Source organism: Bison bison, unplaced genomic scaffold, assembly GCF_000754665.1.
Source record: "Bison bison bison isolate TAMUID 2011002044 unplaced genomic scaffold, Bison_UMD1.0 scf7180017864235, whole genome shotgun sequence".
Lineage (NCBI taxonomy): Eukaryota > Metazoa > Chordata > Mammalia > Artiodactyla > Bovidae > Bison > Bison bison.
Window position 1 is genome coordinate 2,655,647 of NW_011494807.1, and position 14,349 is coordinate 2,669,995.

Sequence of the window (14,349 nt, forward strand, 5' to 3'; positions counted from 1 at the left end):
AAATTGTGGTGTTGTCAACAAGAGATTATACTTTTTCGAGCATGAAAATCTCAAATTTATAAATAGACTCAGAATATTGCCACAGCCTTTCTTTAGTGGGGTTCATGTTAGGTGATACCTTATAATATGCCATGGTAACTTCAATTAATATATATATGTACTGTTTCCTATACATACCAAGCACCATGCCATTGGACTTTTGTGTACATTATCTGACTTAGTCTTTAAAACAACATTATTGGATTCTGTTGTTTTTATCCCTAGTCTATAGATGAGGAGACTGAAGACAGAAAGTCGTTTAAGTGGTTGACATATGGTCTAGTGGCCGGTAAGAGCAAAGGCTGAATCTCAACTCAGGTCCTTTGACTTTGAGGCCAGATTCTGTTTTTTTCTCCATCCGTGTAAATTTGTGTAGCTTGTTTGCAATGGAACCGATATAGCTGCAGAAGTCCTTTTTTTTTTTTTTTAATAATTCTATCTAACAATATGTTGTGATATTTGGAGTATCTTAAACACAGCTCATGGTACTAAATTTATGGAATGAAGAAAGAAGCAAGAACATTTAAAATTTGTAAAAGCCACTGTCTTTGAAGTAATTGCTTCATTTTCTTTGTGTATTACACTTATGAGCCCCAGCTGTGGTGTTCTATGAACTACCATAAGAATTAATAAGTATTTGCTAAAGATGCTCTTTTTTGGCTTAGGCCAGCAGAGGGGAGAATAGAATTTTCAAATGACCACAAGAATTATGAAGACAAATAGTCCTCATAAATCATTCTCAGTATAAGATGAAATTTTATTTATTCTCAAATTGTCTGAATAATTGTTTCACACCCCTGATTTCATATGCTTATGTAAAGAGGAGTTTCAGATATCAGTGGAAAAGCTGACTGCAGTTTTGGAAGAGCTTGCCAAAAAAAAGGAGGGAAGGATTGCCTTGCTGTTCTGAGACTTTAAGTCAATAATAGGGCATCTGGTATTCTTTGTCCTAGGAAATGTTGCTTATAGGTGCCAGTTTCTCTCTTCAACTCTCACAGCAGGCGTCTCATAACTTTGAAGCCATTGGGATAAAACAAAAGAAAGTGCCATTTCTGGGATTTGGTCAGGTGACAGTGTGGTTTATTTGGCTGGAGAAGAGGAAAATACAGAAATTAGTGACCTCTGCGAAGAGCCATGTCAAACATTTGCTTCATGTTAGTATCAGTCTTCAGATTGTTATTTCAAGTTGATAAGCATTTTTAATGACCTCAAGTACAGCTCTGAGCAGAGTACCCAGCAGTGCTTTCAGGAGAGCATTCCTACCCAAGTGGAAAATGTAGACACCCATTAGGACTGCAAGCTCAGCGCAGCCATCCTATGTCTGCTGCAGCCACTTATGTAACAGATAACCCGTGGAGATGCTGAGCTTGGAACCATCGCAAGCCTAATATTTTCACAAGGAAGACTGTTACTGAACAGTTTTCTAATGGCTTCAGCACATGCAGGTTTTTCTACATGGAGCAGGCACTTGAGTGTGTTCTGCTTTTGTTTCTTCAGTAAATACCTTTTGGAAAGGATAGTACAGAGGAAAATTTCTCTCCTGGTTTATTTTGGTTACCCTCTGCCCCTCCTATAGATTCTTAAAAGAATGGGCTTCATTTGACTCACAGTTGGCATCCTTTTTCTGGTAAAAAATTAACTGTAAGGACTCCAGAACCACGAGGTAGCCAGCAGTTTTTAGTGGTCTCCTGGAGTGATAGATCTTTGGGTAACAGGAATTGATTTTCCTCCTCTTGACACACGAAGTCTCAGAGGGGGCAATTACTTCATTGTCTGATAGTACCTAGCAGAACCAGCCATGGGGAGCATGAAGGTGAATGTGTGAGGGACACTCAGGGAAAGAGAGGGGCGCATGTTCAGATGGGCCTGCTTTGCTGTCCCGAGGGAGAGATGCTGCTGGTGAAACAATCAAGACAGAATGATCTCAAGTCAAAGCTACCGCCTGTGTAACTTGGACTGTTTTATTCAAATATGAAAGCTCAGATGGTCTCCTTCAGGGTCCCAGTGAAGCTCTCGCCCTCACATGCTTGGGGGCTCCGGCCTGTTTGGCGTGTTGGTCACTGTTTCAACATCAAACTTCTCATTTTGTTTCTAAACCTTTAATGTGACTTTTGGTCAAGAAGTTCTGCTATGGAAACAGCAGGCATCATAGCATTAAGCATTTACTGAGAAAGAGCACACTTGCCTATGTGATGTTCATTCTCCATTTTAAATGTTTGACCTGATCAGATTAAAAAAATAAAAGTCACTTTTTCACAAAAGGCTCAGAATTCCTCCAAATGGTCATGAATGATGACGGGCCTGCTGGTGAGGGGATTGCTTCCACAGGCTGTGTTATAGTTTTTCCACAGTTTACTTTTAAAAGGAGAAATATTCTGTTGACTTTATTATTTTGTTGTCATGGGGCAGAAATAAGTAAACAACACTGAAAGTTCTACAATTGCAGATGAAAGTGCACAGAAGAACCTTTGATCGGCACAAGCAAGAATCTGCTCTCCAAGGCCTTTGAAAAAGCATAACTAGCACAGAGCTCCACAACCCACAGACTGACAGGCAGTTAATGTGATTTCTGTGACCCAAGGGGTGCCAAAGGAGCACGTCCTTTATGGAGTCAGGGGTCATGGGTCATGAGCCGTGGTGGATATTCATACACAGAAGACACAGGACGTTAGCTCCTCAGTCTGAGTTTAAATCCTAGCCCTACCCTTACTAGCCCAGGAGCCTTGTATATATTTCTTTATTTTAAAAGAAAAGATAAGAAAATGTGTCCTGGACCTCAGTTTCCTCATCTTTAGAATGGAGATAATAGAACTTTCTTAACAGGGTTGCTCTGAGATCCAAATGAGAAAAGTCACAGGAAGCCTATAGTAGACACTAGGTAAATGTCAGCTATAATGGTTATTGGATACCCTCCAACTTATGATTTTTATTGCTATAAATATTGTTTATTTACCTATAAGTAAAGTATAAGTTTGGCAAAAAAAATTTTCGGCCTAAAAACATCTTTGTGTGTGTGTTAATCACTCAGTCATGTCTGACTCTGTGACCCCATGGACTGTAGCCCACCAGGTTCCTCTGTCCATGGAATTCTTAGGCAAGAATACTGGAGTGGATTGCCATTCCCTTCTCCAGGGTGTCTTCCCAACCCAGGGATAGAACCTGGGTATAGAACCTGGGTCTCCTGCATTGGCAGGCAGATTCTTTACCGTCTGAGCCACCAGGGAAGTCCTAAACCTGTTCAATCTATTCTTAGGTGTATTATTTTTTCATGTTTTACTCTCTCTAGATTCTACATTTATTTTACAATAAGTGACAATATGAAACTATTGCTGGCCTTTTTTTTTTTTTCACATTTGAGCATCTCAAAAACTGGAATGAATCTTACAATTGATGGCTTGTTAGATTTGATGACATAATCACAGACAAAATTTCCTCCTTTAGAACTTACAGTTGTAACAAAACTATAGAGATTTTATTGATATCAGTAATGTACCTGTGGCATCCTTTTCAATTACATTTTTAACTAGACTGTCCAGCAAAGTTCATAAATTACATGTATTAATTGCCTCTATAAAGAAGTTCCATTGCCTTTAAGAATGCACAAAAAACATTAAAGCAGGTTATCAAAAGAGCAGAAAATCCCCAGAAGAGGAAACTAGTACATAAAGTAAGTTTTCATTCATTAGATGAACATTGAATGGGTAGATATAATAGATACAGGTGATTGGATGGCATGTCAGTTGGAGAGGCAATCTGTAAAACAGAAATAATACAGAACTGCGTCATCCATGTGATTACATTGGATGTTCTCTAAAAGCAGTACCTATGGGAACATGAAGGTCTGAAGTTATATTCTTTAATATCCCCCACCCGCGCTCTCTCTCTCTCTCTCACACACACACACACACACTCACATACACACACACACACGGCAGGGGTGGGGTCACTGGGGAGGTGGGGAGAACACACTAAAGGTCTAAAAGAAGAGCTAGGCATCATGGATATATATTTATATGTGATATACATTCACAGGGTCATCTTAGTTGGAGAAAGTAGCTGTATCTCTTCTCTTTACTGGATATTTGTCAAATAAGTCACTGTTTAAACTGTAGGACTGTGGGTCTCTGCATGTTTTCCAGAATCAGAGCAGAAAGCATTTCTAGGAGAGTGGATGCTAAACATTGTGCTTAGTCACTCAGCCCATTGTGGCCAACATTGTGTCTGACTCTTTGTGATCCCATGAACGGTAGCCCACCAGGCCCCTCTGTCCATGGGATTCTCCAAGCAAGAACACTGGAGCGGGTTGCTGTTTTTTTCTCCAGGATGCTAAATATGCTTTACCCAAATCAAGGGATTCTAACCATCTCCATGCCATCTCAGAAATCCTAAACTCTGGTTGTGAAACCAAGTGGATAATCAGCCCATCCCTTTGAGCAGTGTCTCTCTGCACAGTATCATAGGGAGATGGTCGTTTCCATATAACTTCTCAGTAAACAGGCCAGTTGCATAAAGTGAAAGTGAAGTTGTTCAGTCATGTCTGACTCTTGGTAACCCCATGGGTTGTAGTTCACCAGGCTCCTCCATCCATGGGATTTTCCAGACAAGAATACTGGAGTCGGTTGCCATTTCCTTCTCTAAGGGATCTTCCCAACCCAGGGATCAAACCCAGGTCTCCCACACTTCAGGCAGACTCTTTACCATCTGAGCCACCAGGGACGGTGCGGCCAGTTGCATAGCTTATTAAAGTGTCCACTGCAGCATAGGAAACTGAATTTGACCTGCTGGGCAAAGACCTACATTGTTTTAAACAATAGGATAATGTTGTTGCTGCTGTTGTTCAGTCATTTAGATGTGTCCAGCTCTTTATGACCCCATGGCCTGCAGCATGCCAGGCTTCCCTGTCCTTCACTATCTCCCAGAGTTTGAGTTTCTTGAACAGAGGAGCCTGGTGGGCTACAATCCATGGGGTCACAAAGAGCCAGACACCACGGAGCAGCTAACCTGAATTAAGATAATGGGTCTTCCTTGATTAAAGTCTTGCATATTGAATTTGGTAAGAATAATTATAAGGAAGAAATATCCAGGTCGTCCTAAGAAAAGCAGCAGGTTATCATAACAGTATGGACTACACTTGACGGGGAGAGCCCCAGGAGCCAAGGCACCTCCTGCCTTACACAGACCTTGTCCTGTTCTTCCAAGGCATCAAGCCCCTGTAAAGTCCAGGTCTCTATAGGTTCTTCCCCAGATTTCTATAAAGGGAAAATTCCTGCTCTTATGGAATGTAGTATTATATTTCCTCTAACTGTATTACTAAAATTATCAAACCTTGGATATGCAGATGACACCACTCTAATGGCAGAAAGAAAAGAGAAACTAAAGAGCTTCTTGATGAAGGTGAAAGAGGAGAGGGAAAAAGCTGGCCTAATACTAAGATCCTGGCATCTGGTCCCATCATTTAATGGCAAACAGATGGATAAAAAGTGGAAACAGTGACAGATTTTATTTTCTTGGGCTCCAAAATCACTACAGACAGTGATTGCACCCACAAAATTAAAAGACACTTAGTCCTTGGAAGAAAAGCTATGGCAGACATAGACAGCGTATTGAAAGGCAGAGACATCACTTTGCCAGCAAAGGTCCATATAGTCAAAGCTATGGTTTTTCCAGTAGTTATATCTGAACATGAGAGTTGAACCATAAAGAAGACTGACTGCCAAAGAATTGATGCTTTTGAATTGTGGTGCTAGAGAAGACTCTTGAGAGTCCCTTGGACTGCAAGGAGATCAACCCAGTCAATCCTAAAGGAAACCAGCCCTGAATTTTCATTGGAAGGACTGATGCTGAAGGTCTAATACTTTGGCCACCTGATGGGAAGAGCCAACTCACTGCAAAAGACTCTGGTGCTGGAAAAGATTGAAGGCAGGAGAAGGGGATGACAGCGCATGAGATGGTTCGATGGCATCACTGATTCCATGGACATGAATTTGAGCAAACTCTGGGAGACAGCGAAAGACAAAGAAGCCTGGTGTGCTGCAGTCCATGGAATCACAAGGAGTCAGAGATGATTTGGTGTCTGAGCAACAACAGAAGTAAAACACTGTGAATTATAGTAAAGGGCATTTTCTGTGCATGTGGAGCACACACACATCCATTATGATATTTAATTGAGTCTGGAAAACATGAAAGTGTGCCTGACAAGAACATACATATAAAGTATTTCTGATTATCTTGAACCCCTATGAACTTTACTTGCTAAAGAAGCTGCTGGAATATCCGAGAATATCCAGTTGTTTTTTTCAGTTGTCTGATTTGTAAAATAAGAGTTTGAATTGGATGATTCACTAAAATCTCTCCCACTTAACAATCTTAGTGTTTAATATCATGGAGCAAACCAAGTCACCACAAGCTTGCCATTGAAGATAGCAGGGCTGTCCTTTTCACCAGCAAAGGCACAGCAAATTGCCCTCTTGATATTTCTTAGACATTGACTTCTAACCAGTTGGTCATGTCATTGATCTTGAGATATACCCACTCATCCAGATCTTTTTAGGAGTTAAGATCACGTGATTCAGATGCTGAAAAGATATGGAGGAGAAGAGAACCCTCCCACACTGTTGATGGGAATATAAGTTGATGCAGCCACTGTAGAGAACAGTATCGAGATTCTGAAGAAAACTAAAAATACAACTACCATATGATCCAGCAATCCCACTCTTGGGATATACTCAGATAAAACCATAATTTAAAAAGATACATGCACCCCCGTGTTCACAGCAGCACCTATTTACATCAGCTAGGACATGGAAACAACCTAAATGTCTATCAACAGATGAATGGATAAAGAAGATGTGATACATATATACAATGAAATATGACTCAGCCACGAAAAGGAATGAAGTACTGCCATTTGCAGAGACATGGATAAACCTAGAGACAGTCATACAGAGTGAAGTAAGTCAGAATGAGAAAAACAAGTATCATATAATATCATTTATATGCGGAATCTAGAAAAATGGTACAGATAACCTTATTTGCAAAACAAATAGAGACACAGATATAGAGAACAAACTTGTGGATACTAGGAGGGAGAGAGGATGAATGGGGGTTTGGGGTTGACATATACATACACTGCTGCTGCTGCTGCTAAGTTGCTTCAGTCATGTCTGACTCTGTGCAACCCCATAGACGGCAGCCCACCAGGCTCCCCCGTCCCTGGGATTCTCCAGGCAAGAACACTGGAGTGGGTTGCCATTTCCTTCTCCAATGCATGAAAGTGAAAAGTCAAAGTGAAGTCACTCAGTCGTGTCCAACTCTTAGCGACCCCATGGACTGCAGCCCACCAGGCTCCCCCGTCCATGGGATTCTCCAGGCAAGAACACTGGAGTGGGTTGCCATTTCCTTCTCCAATGCATGAAAGTGAAAAGTCAAAGTGAAGTCACTCAGTCGTGTCCAACTCTTAGCGACCCCATGGACTGCAGCCTACCAGGCTCCCCTGTCCATGGGATTCTCCAGGCAAGAACATACACTACTATGTATAAAATAGATAATTAATGAGAACCTACTGTATAGCATGGGACCTCTACTCAAGGCTCTGTGGTGACCTAAATAGGAAGGAAATCTTAGAAAGGGAATATACATATGTATGTATAACTGATTCATTCTGCTGAACAGTAGAAACTAACAACATTGTATAGCAACTGTACTTCAATAAAAATGAATTAGTCATCTGTCTCCAAATTAAGATAATTCAATTTTTTTTTTCCCCTAAAATAGGAAAAGTAACAGAAGTTGTTCTACCTTATACATTTGAAACATCACTTGCTCTGGTATCAGTTTCAACTTTCTTTCTTTGTTTGCCTCTGAAGAAGAGAGCACTTAGGCCTCTTTTTTATCCACCTCCAGCCACCCAGCCGTGGCCTCGGGTTTCTGCCCCACCTCATTCTCTCAGGACATGGAGGATTTCCCCTTCCTACAAGGTCTGTCTGTTTTTGCAGCTAACGCTCACCCTGCTTTGCCAGGATACATTCTTGGTTGCAGCTATTAACTACATTTTCTGTTCTTTTTCTTTGGAGGGCTTACTTTCAGCTTGCTCCTGTGAAAAAAAGTGTGGTGCAAATATTCGGTCTCTCCCTGATATCACAGTTGCTTTCATAAACAGTGCCCCGTTCCCCACATGAGGGGAGAAACATGAAAGGAGTTGGCTGTTTTGATCCAACATTCCTTTAGCAGATTAGTTGGCATGTTCAGAAGGTGCAGGCAAATTTAATCCAGAAAAGTATAAAAGTTCATGAACAGTCCGAGCAAATAACTGGGAAAAAATCCTATAAAAGGCTAAGGAGAGGTTCAAGGCTCTTTGAAAGGCATGATCATCTTTTTAAATGTCAAATTCCACCCACTAAATTTCATGCTGTTATTTTTACCACTCTCGTATTTTTTTAGTATTATATTTAATTTTTCTATTTTAAAACCCTGAAATCCCATCCCCCTGCTTTCTCCTGAGACTAAACATAACATGAAAATACCACAAAAGACTCAGTGGGTAAAATGCAAACAGGTTATGACAACACGCACTGACTCTTCTGTGTCTTTGCTTTGGAAAGGTTGTGTTCAGAGGTTTGGTGCTCTTTAACATAGAAGAGAAAGCTTTACCTTTCAAATACCGCCACCATTTGATCAGAAAAATCAAGAGGGTCCCAGTTTCATTTCAGTGTGGTTATCTTATGCCTAACAACTTTATATGTTTCCCCTTTTTGGAAGCCTGTTGATTGAAAGGTGTGAGATTACAAAGTCATAGTTGAAGTGTGATTAACTTAAAGTAGAAACTAGTTATCTCAATAGTTCAAGGTTTTATAATATTCTTAAAGCTACCAGATAATTTAACAGACTAGCAGAAATATTGCCTTGAAATCAAAAGACTTGGATTCTGGTTCCAGCATTGACTCCGTCTCACTGTGTAACTTTGAGGAGATGCTCAAACTTTCTCTGAATCCGTTTTTCCACCTGAAGAATATGGAAGCAAAACAAGAGCATTTCTGAGATAACTTTCTGCTCTTTGAATTCTCAGCACAATTCTCTTTCATTGACTTTAGTCAGAGATGCATCAATTTTCAGTTCATACAGAATGGAAATGTTCTCTTCATAGGGTAAGCTTGGCTATATCTAAGCTTCACATGTTAGATTTTTATTTTCCTCTTTTTATTAGGCTTCTTTACATGTTGTTCAGCTGCTCAGTCATGTCTGACTCTTTGCAACCCCATGGACTGCAGCACACCAGGCTTCCCTGTCGTTCATCATCTCCTGGAGTTTCCTCAAACCATGTCTATTGAATTGGTGATGCCATCCAACCATTGCATCCTCTGTCACCTACTTCTCCTCCTACCTTTGATCTTTCCCAGCATCAGGGTCTTTTCCAATCATTTGGCTCTAAATGACAGCCTATTAATTCCAACTTGTCCTTGTGTCTATAGGAGAAGATTCTGCTCTGGCTTCTTCAGTTCATGCAAGAGCAGGGCATCTCGCTGGATGAAGTGGACCAAGATGGCAACAGTGCTGTTCATGTGGCCTCACAGCATGGCTACCTCGGGTGCATACAGGTACATGGGCCCTGCTTCTCTGGAGAAAAGAGTGCAACAAGTAGTAAAGCAGAAAATGGGAATTTAGTTCCCTCGGAGAATGTCTAGATTAAATCAACTTTGTCTCTTTAGTGGATAATAGAAGAATCAAATTGATATATTTGTATTTCCAGAAGTGCACACGAGCATGGGCATGAATAGCTGTCTGGGTCTCTCCTTGCATGTCGCAGGGTGCTGACAGGGTCTCTTCTTGCCCTTTCAGCCTTGCCTGAAAACCCCAGTGCTGAGGACAGTAGATGTTAAGCACCCTGTGTTCTCAAGATAGCAGAAAACCCCTGTCAGACGGACATCGCTCAGACTGTCACATGGCAGGTGGCCATGCCTGCTGCTGTTAGCACGTTTGCCTTCCCAAGTGTCTAAAAAACAGAACTGAATTTTCAGGAAACAATTAGAAAAATTCCTTAGAGTATCAAGCAGTATGACACAGTGGAGACACAAGAGACGCAAGTTGTGTCCCTCAGTGGGGAAGATCCCCTGGAGGAGAGCATGACAACCCACTCCAGCATTCTTGCTGGGATAACCCCATAGATAAGGGAATCACAGAGTCTGGCTATAGTCCATGGGGTCGCAGAGTCAGACACGACTGAGCGACTAAACACACACACAGCAGGTAGTAGGCTGGGGAGAGAGGGTCCTGTGGTTTTCTCCCTTTCTTTGTAGTAGGACTGAGCTTCTTGAATACATTCAAAAAGCCCAGAACTGATTCTAGGAAGCCCTTGACATAGACCCCCTCAGCCCGAGGGCAGGCTCGGCAGGGCCCTGATTGGCTAGCCAGTCCACCCAACAGCCTCAGGTGGCCTCACCCTTCTAGCCAAACATACCTGGAGAATTTTACTGTGTCTTATGTGTGTAGTGATGGAAAGAGATTGGGGAGTGGAGCCATGGGAGGTGGCATCTCCCTGCCCCAGCCACCTGAGGGGACCGCCAAGAGGGCTGCTTAGAGAGTACAGGCTTCCTACGAGAAGAAGCGTTGGCATCTCATCCCGCAGCTGAACGCAGAGCTGCCCAGAGCTGAGCCACACCAGGGCTGCTGCCCTCACAGCGTATGGCGGGGGGTCCTGAGAGGAGCACGTGAATGTGAAAACTGGGCAGGCCTCCTATATGTAATAGTTTAACATCTGCTAATCCCAAACTCCCAGGCCTTCCCTCTCCCACCTGCCTGTACAGCATGGGGAACTATTTTTAGTATCTTGTGATAAACCATAATGGAAAAGAACATATAAAAAAGAATATCTATATGTGTATAACTGAGTCACTTTGCTATATAGCAAAAACCGACACAACATTGCAAATCAACTATACTTCAATTTAAAAAAATTTTTTTAAATAACTGGATAGGCCTTTTCAGCTAGAAGGTATAAGGCCCTGACTGACAAAACAATGAGAGAGGGGGCTGAAGGGGAGGAGGGACAGTGATGGTGTAAGGAGAGGAAAAGCTTTGAATTGAAACAAAGTTTAGAACTGGCCTGGAATTTACTTTAGGAAAATAAATCATCATTACCAGAGTCTGACCAGTCACACCATTCTTTTCATTGAAAGTGACCCAACATCTATGGATTTGTTCCCACATCTGCCTGAAATGTAGGAAAAGAACAATTGACAATGTATGGGTGAAGGCCACGATTAAAGAAAATACTTTTACCTCACCAGATTCATACAGTTCAAAATATCTTATGTGTACTTGAGAACTCTAAGAAAACAGTGCTCTTTTGCACCATATTTGGTAATATTTCTTTTATTCCAAACTTAACAGGCACTTACCAAGGTTTTCCTGTGTGCCGGTAGACTGTATCTGAAAGAGAAAACTGGACAGTGAGAACCAGTTGCTCAGAAAAGTAGAGAGGATTAGGAAATGACAGGAGAAGATATGCAAAAGCTGTAAATATGAGACAAGAGCTGAATAAAACCAGAATGCAGAGGCAATAGCAAAAAGATCTCTACACAGTCTCCTCACATGCAACTGCTCTGTGGAAAGCCACATGAACAGGAAATATTCCAAGTGTCTGAGAAGTTTCCCCACTATTGTTGGCAAAGCATGCATCTTCTAATTTAAGACACCCAGTCGTGAAAGAAGTGATGAGAAATCAAAATGTATAGAAAAGAGAGAAATTTTAATTACTACCAGGGTCTGCAGAAAGATGAAAGGAGTAGCATTGCTTTTTGTGGAGGAAAAATAATTGAACGAAGACTGAAAACTTCATTTTTCTGTTTAACAAAACACTATCATATTTAATAGTCTCAAAGTAAAAAAGAGTAAACTTTTATCAGCTAATAAATGACTGCAAGCCAAATAAAACTGGCTGATATCACTAATTCTGTTTGAGATTTCAATTTTTTTTTTTTTTTTAATATGTGAGGAGAGGCAGTCTGTCCTTTCAGCGTGTTCATCTCCACTTAACACAAATGATATTTTTGGCACTAGGCACCATGGATGTGGAAACTTGGATACTCTTGGAAGTAAGTCTCTCCACTGGGTGTGAGAAAAAGTAGGTACAAAGAGATTGGAAGTGGAAAAGGGAGTGAGCAAGTGTCGTTATGATGTGAGGAGGGAGCTGAGTATGGGAAACACTGGAAAGAAAACTGCAGAGGCCGGAGCCAAGGGGAACGCTAAGAGTGTGTGTTTATGCTGTGTCTCTGGGAGCTCAGTGTGGGGTGGGGACGCTTTGTGAGCTGAGTGGCAGTAACTGTAGGGCACAGTGACTTTTCATGGCGAGTAATCCTAAATTGAGTGGAAAATGAAGCTCCTTTATGACCTCTGAGTCTGAGTAGTCTAGGAATTTTAAAATAACAATTATTTCTTGTGGAGAAAACATTATCTATTACTAAAATAAATTCGGAGGTCTACAAACTCATCTTGATAGTGGCAAAAAAATATATCAGACTATTCCAGTTGATTAATATTGATGTGACAGCTTTTTGTGGAGTCTATTGTCACCACAGCATAAAAACTAAAGTTTTGATTTTTAAAAATTAACGATGTCAGGGAATTCCCTGGTATACCGGTGGTTAGGACTCTTTGCTTTCATTGCTGAGGGCACAGGTTCAATCCCTGATCAGAGATCTAAGATCACACAAGCCAAAGTACAGTAAAAAGAAAAAAAAATTAACAGTCTCAACCATGCTCCTTCAAATCTTTCTCCCCTATATTAATGATACCTTGACAAGATTCCTTAACTTTTTGCCTTTGTTTGACTATTAACATATGCTTCAAACCAACTGAACAATCTCAGTCTTATTTCTAATTCAAAGTATTCTCCTCCCCAAGCCAGCTCAGCTCAGGGTAGAAGGAACAAGGTTGGGACAGAAGCTTGACTGGCTTGTTACACACCACCTTAGCTCCTATTCACCTCTCTTTCCTGGGATCCACTGTTGAGGACAAATAGGGAGTATGGAGAGAGAAAGTCAGCTGTCTCTTTGCTTAACTGGCAGGGGCCATGGCATCTCCCTGAAAGTTGTCTTGCTTCTTTAGCTCACTAAGGTTTGCCACTAATATCCTCGGGAGTAGCCTTCAGGGGCTGTGTCTCTGGTGGATGTGGTGGGTGGGGTCTTTGGAGGGTCCTTTAGAGCCTCCCCACTGCTACCTGACAGGGAGATGCGGCCCAGACCTTGCACTCTCCCCCCCATACAAGACCCTCCACGGTGTTGCTTCCCACTGCCTCCTGCTGCTAAAGAACCTTCTCCATTTTCATCGGGTGATAATAAGCTCACAGCATGCTCCCTTCTACAACATCTGCTCAATCTATGGAGACACATCCTCCCCAAGGCACATGGTGAGAATATGGGCCCCTGCCATGACAGTTCTCTCCTGTTCTTTTTATCTCTGATTGGGTAGGTTCAGCACCAGATCAAGTGTGCTGCCCAAAAAGGAACAGGTAAAAAAAGTTCCTTCTTTTTCTTAGGGGCATCCCTAAATTCATGAGCCCACCCACTGAAAGGGACAGAGCCTCTCACTGCAGACACAGCCCTGCTCCTCTCATGAAGGAAAGGACTCCTAAGGACAACACATCCTCCTCTCCTTCCCAGTGTCCTTCTGAGGCTGGGTGGGGTTGATAGTAGGAGGTTGGTCGGTTGCGTGGTTGTAGGTTCTGAAGGGAGGCATCTGATACTGACTGCTAAAGTCTCACTAGAAGTCGTCTTTGTATAGGAGGCTCCTTGCCCCCACCCTGTCCTGCTGTGGACTCTGGTGACTGGTTTTGGAACAACAAGAGAAGTTCCATTCAACCTTCTGTTACAGTCATTAAAAAGTAATGTTTATGAACACACCTAAAGAATATCATACTAAGTAAGTCAGAGAAAAGCAGTTATATGATATCAGTTATGTGTGAAATCTAAAAAATAATACAAATTATTCTGTATACAGAAAGGAAACAGACTCACAAACATAGGAAACAAATTTATGGTTACCAAAGGGAAGAAGGAGGTGGGGGATGGATACATTTGGGAGTATGAAAGTAACAGATGCTAACTACTGTACATAAAATGATAAGCAACAAGAGTTCACTGTGTAGCATGGGGAACTATATTCTATATTCAATATCTTGTAACAACCCATAATGGAAAGCAACATGGAAAAAAGAAATATAAATATAAATATAAATATATATATATAATTGAATCACTTTGCTGCATACCTGAAACTAACAAAATTGTAAATCAACTATACTCCAAAAATTTTTTT

General features: G+C 41.4%; 1 protein-coding gene across 1 annotated transcript in view; it reads left to right on the forward strand.

Annotated features, from left to right (window-relative positions):
* The window catches only part of SNCAIP (synuclein, alpha interacting protein), a 134,265-nt gene that overhangs the window by 98,389 nt on the left and 21,527 nt on the right, over positions 1–14,349 (forward strand). The window contains exons 7-8 of the mRNA XM_010846344.1: positions 9,507–9,713; positions 13,504–13,543. Of these exons, the coding sequence (XP_010844646.1) occupies positions 9,507–9,713; positions 13,504–13,543 (247 nt within the window). The remainder of the gene's footprint in view (positions 1–9,506; positions 9,714–13,503; positions 13,544–14,349) is intronic.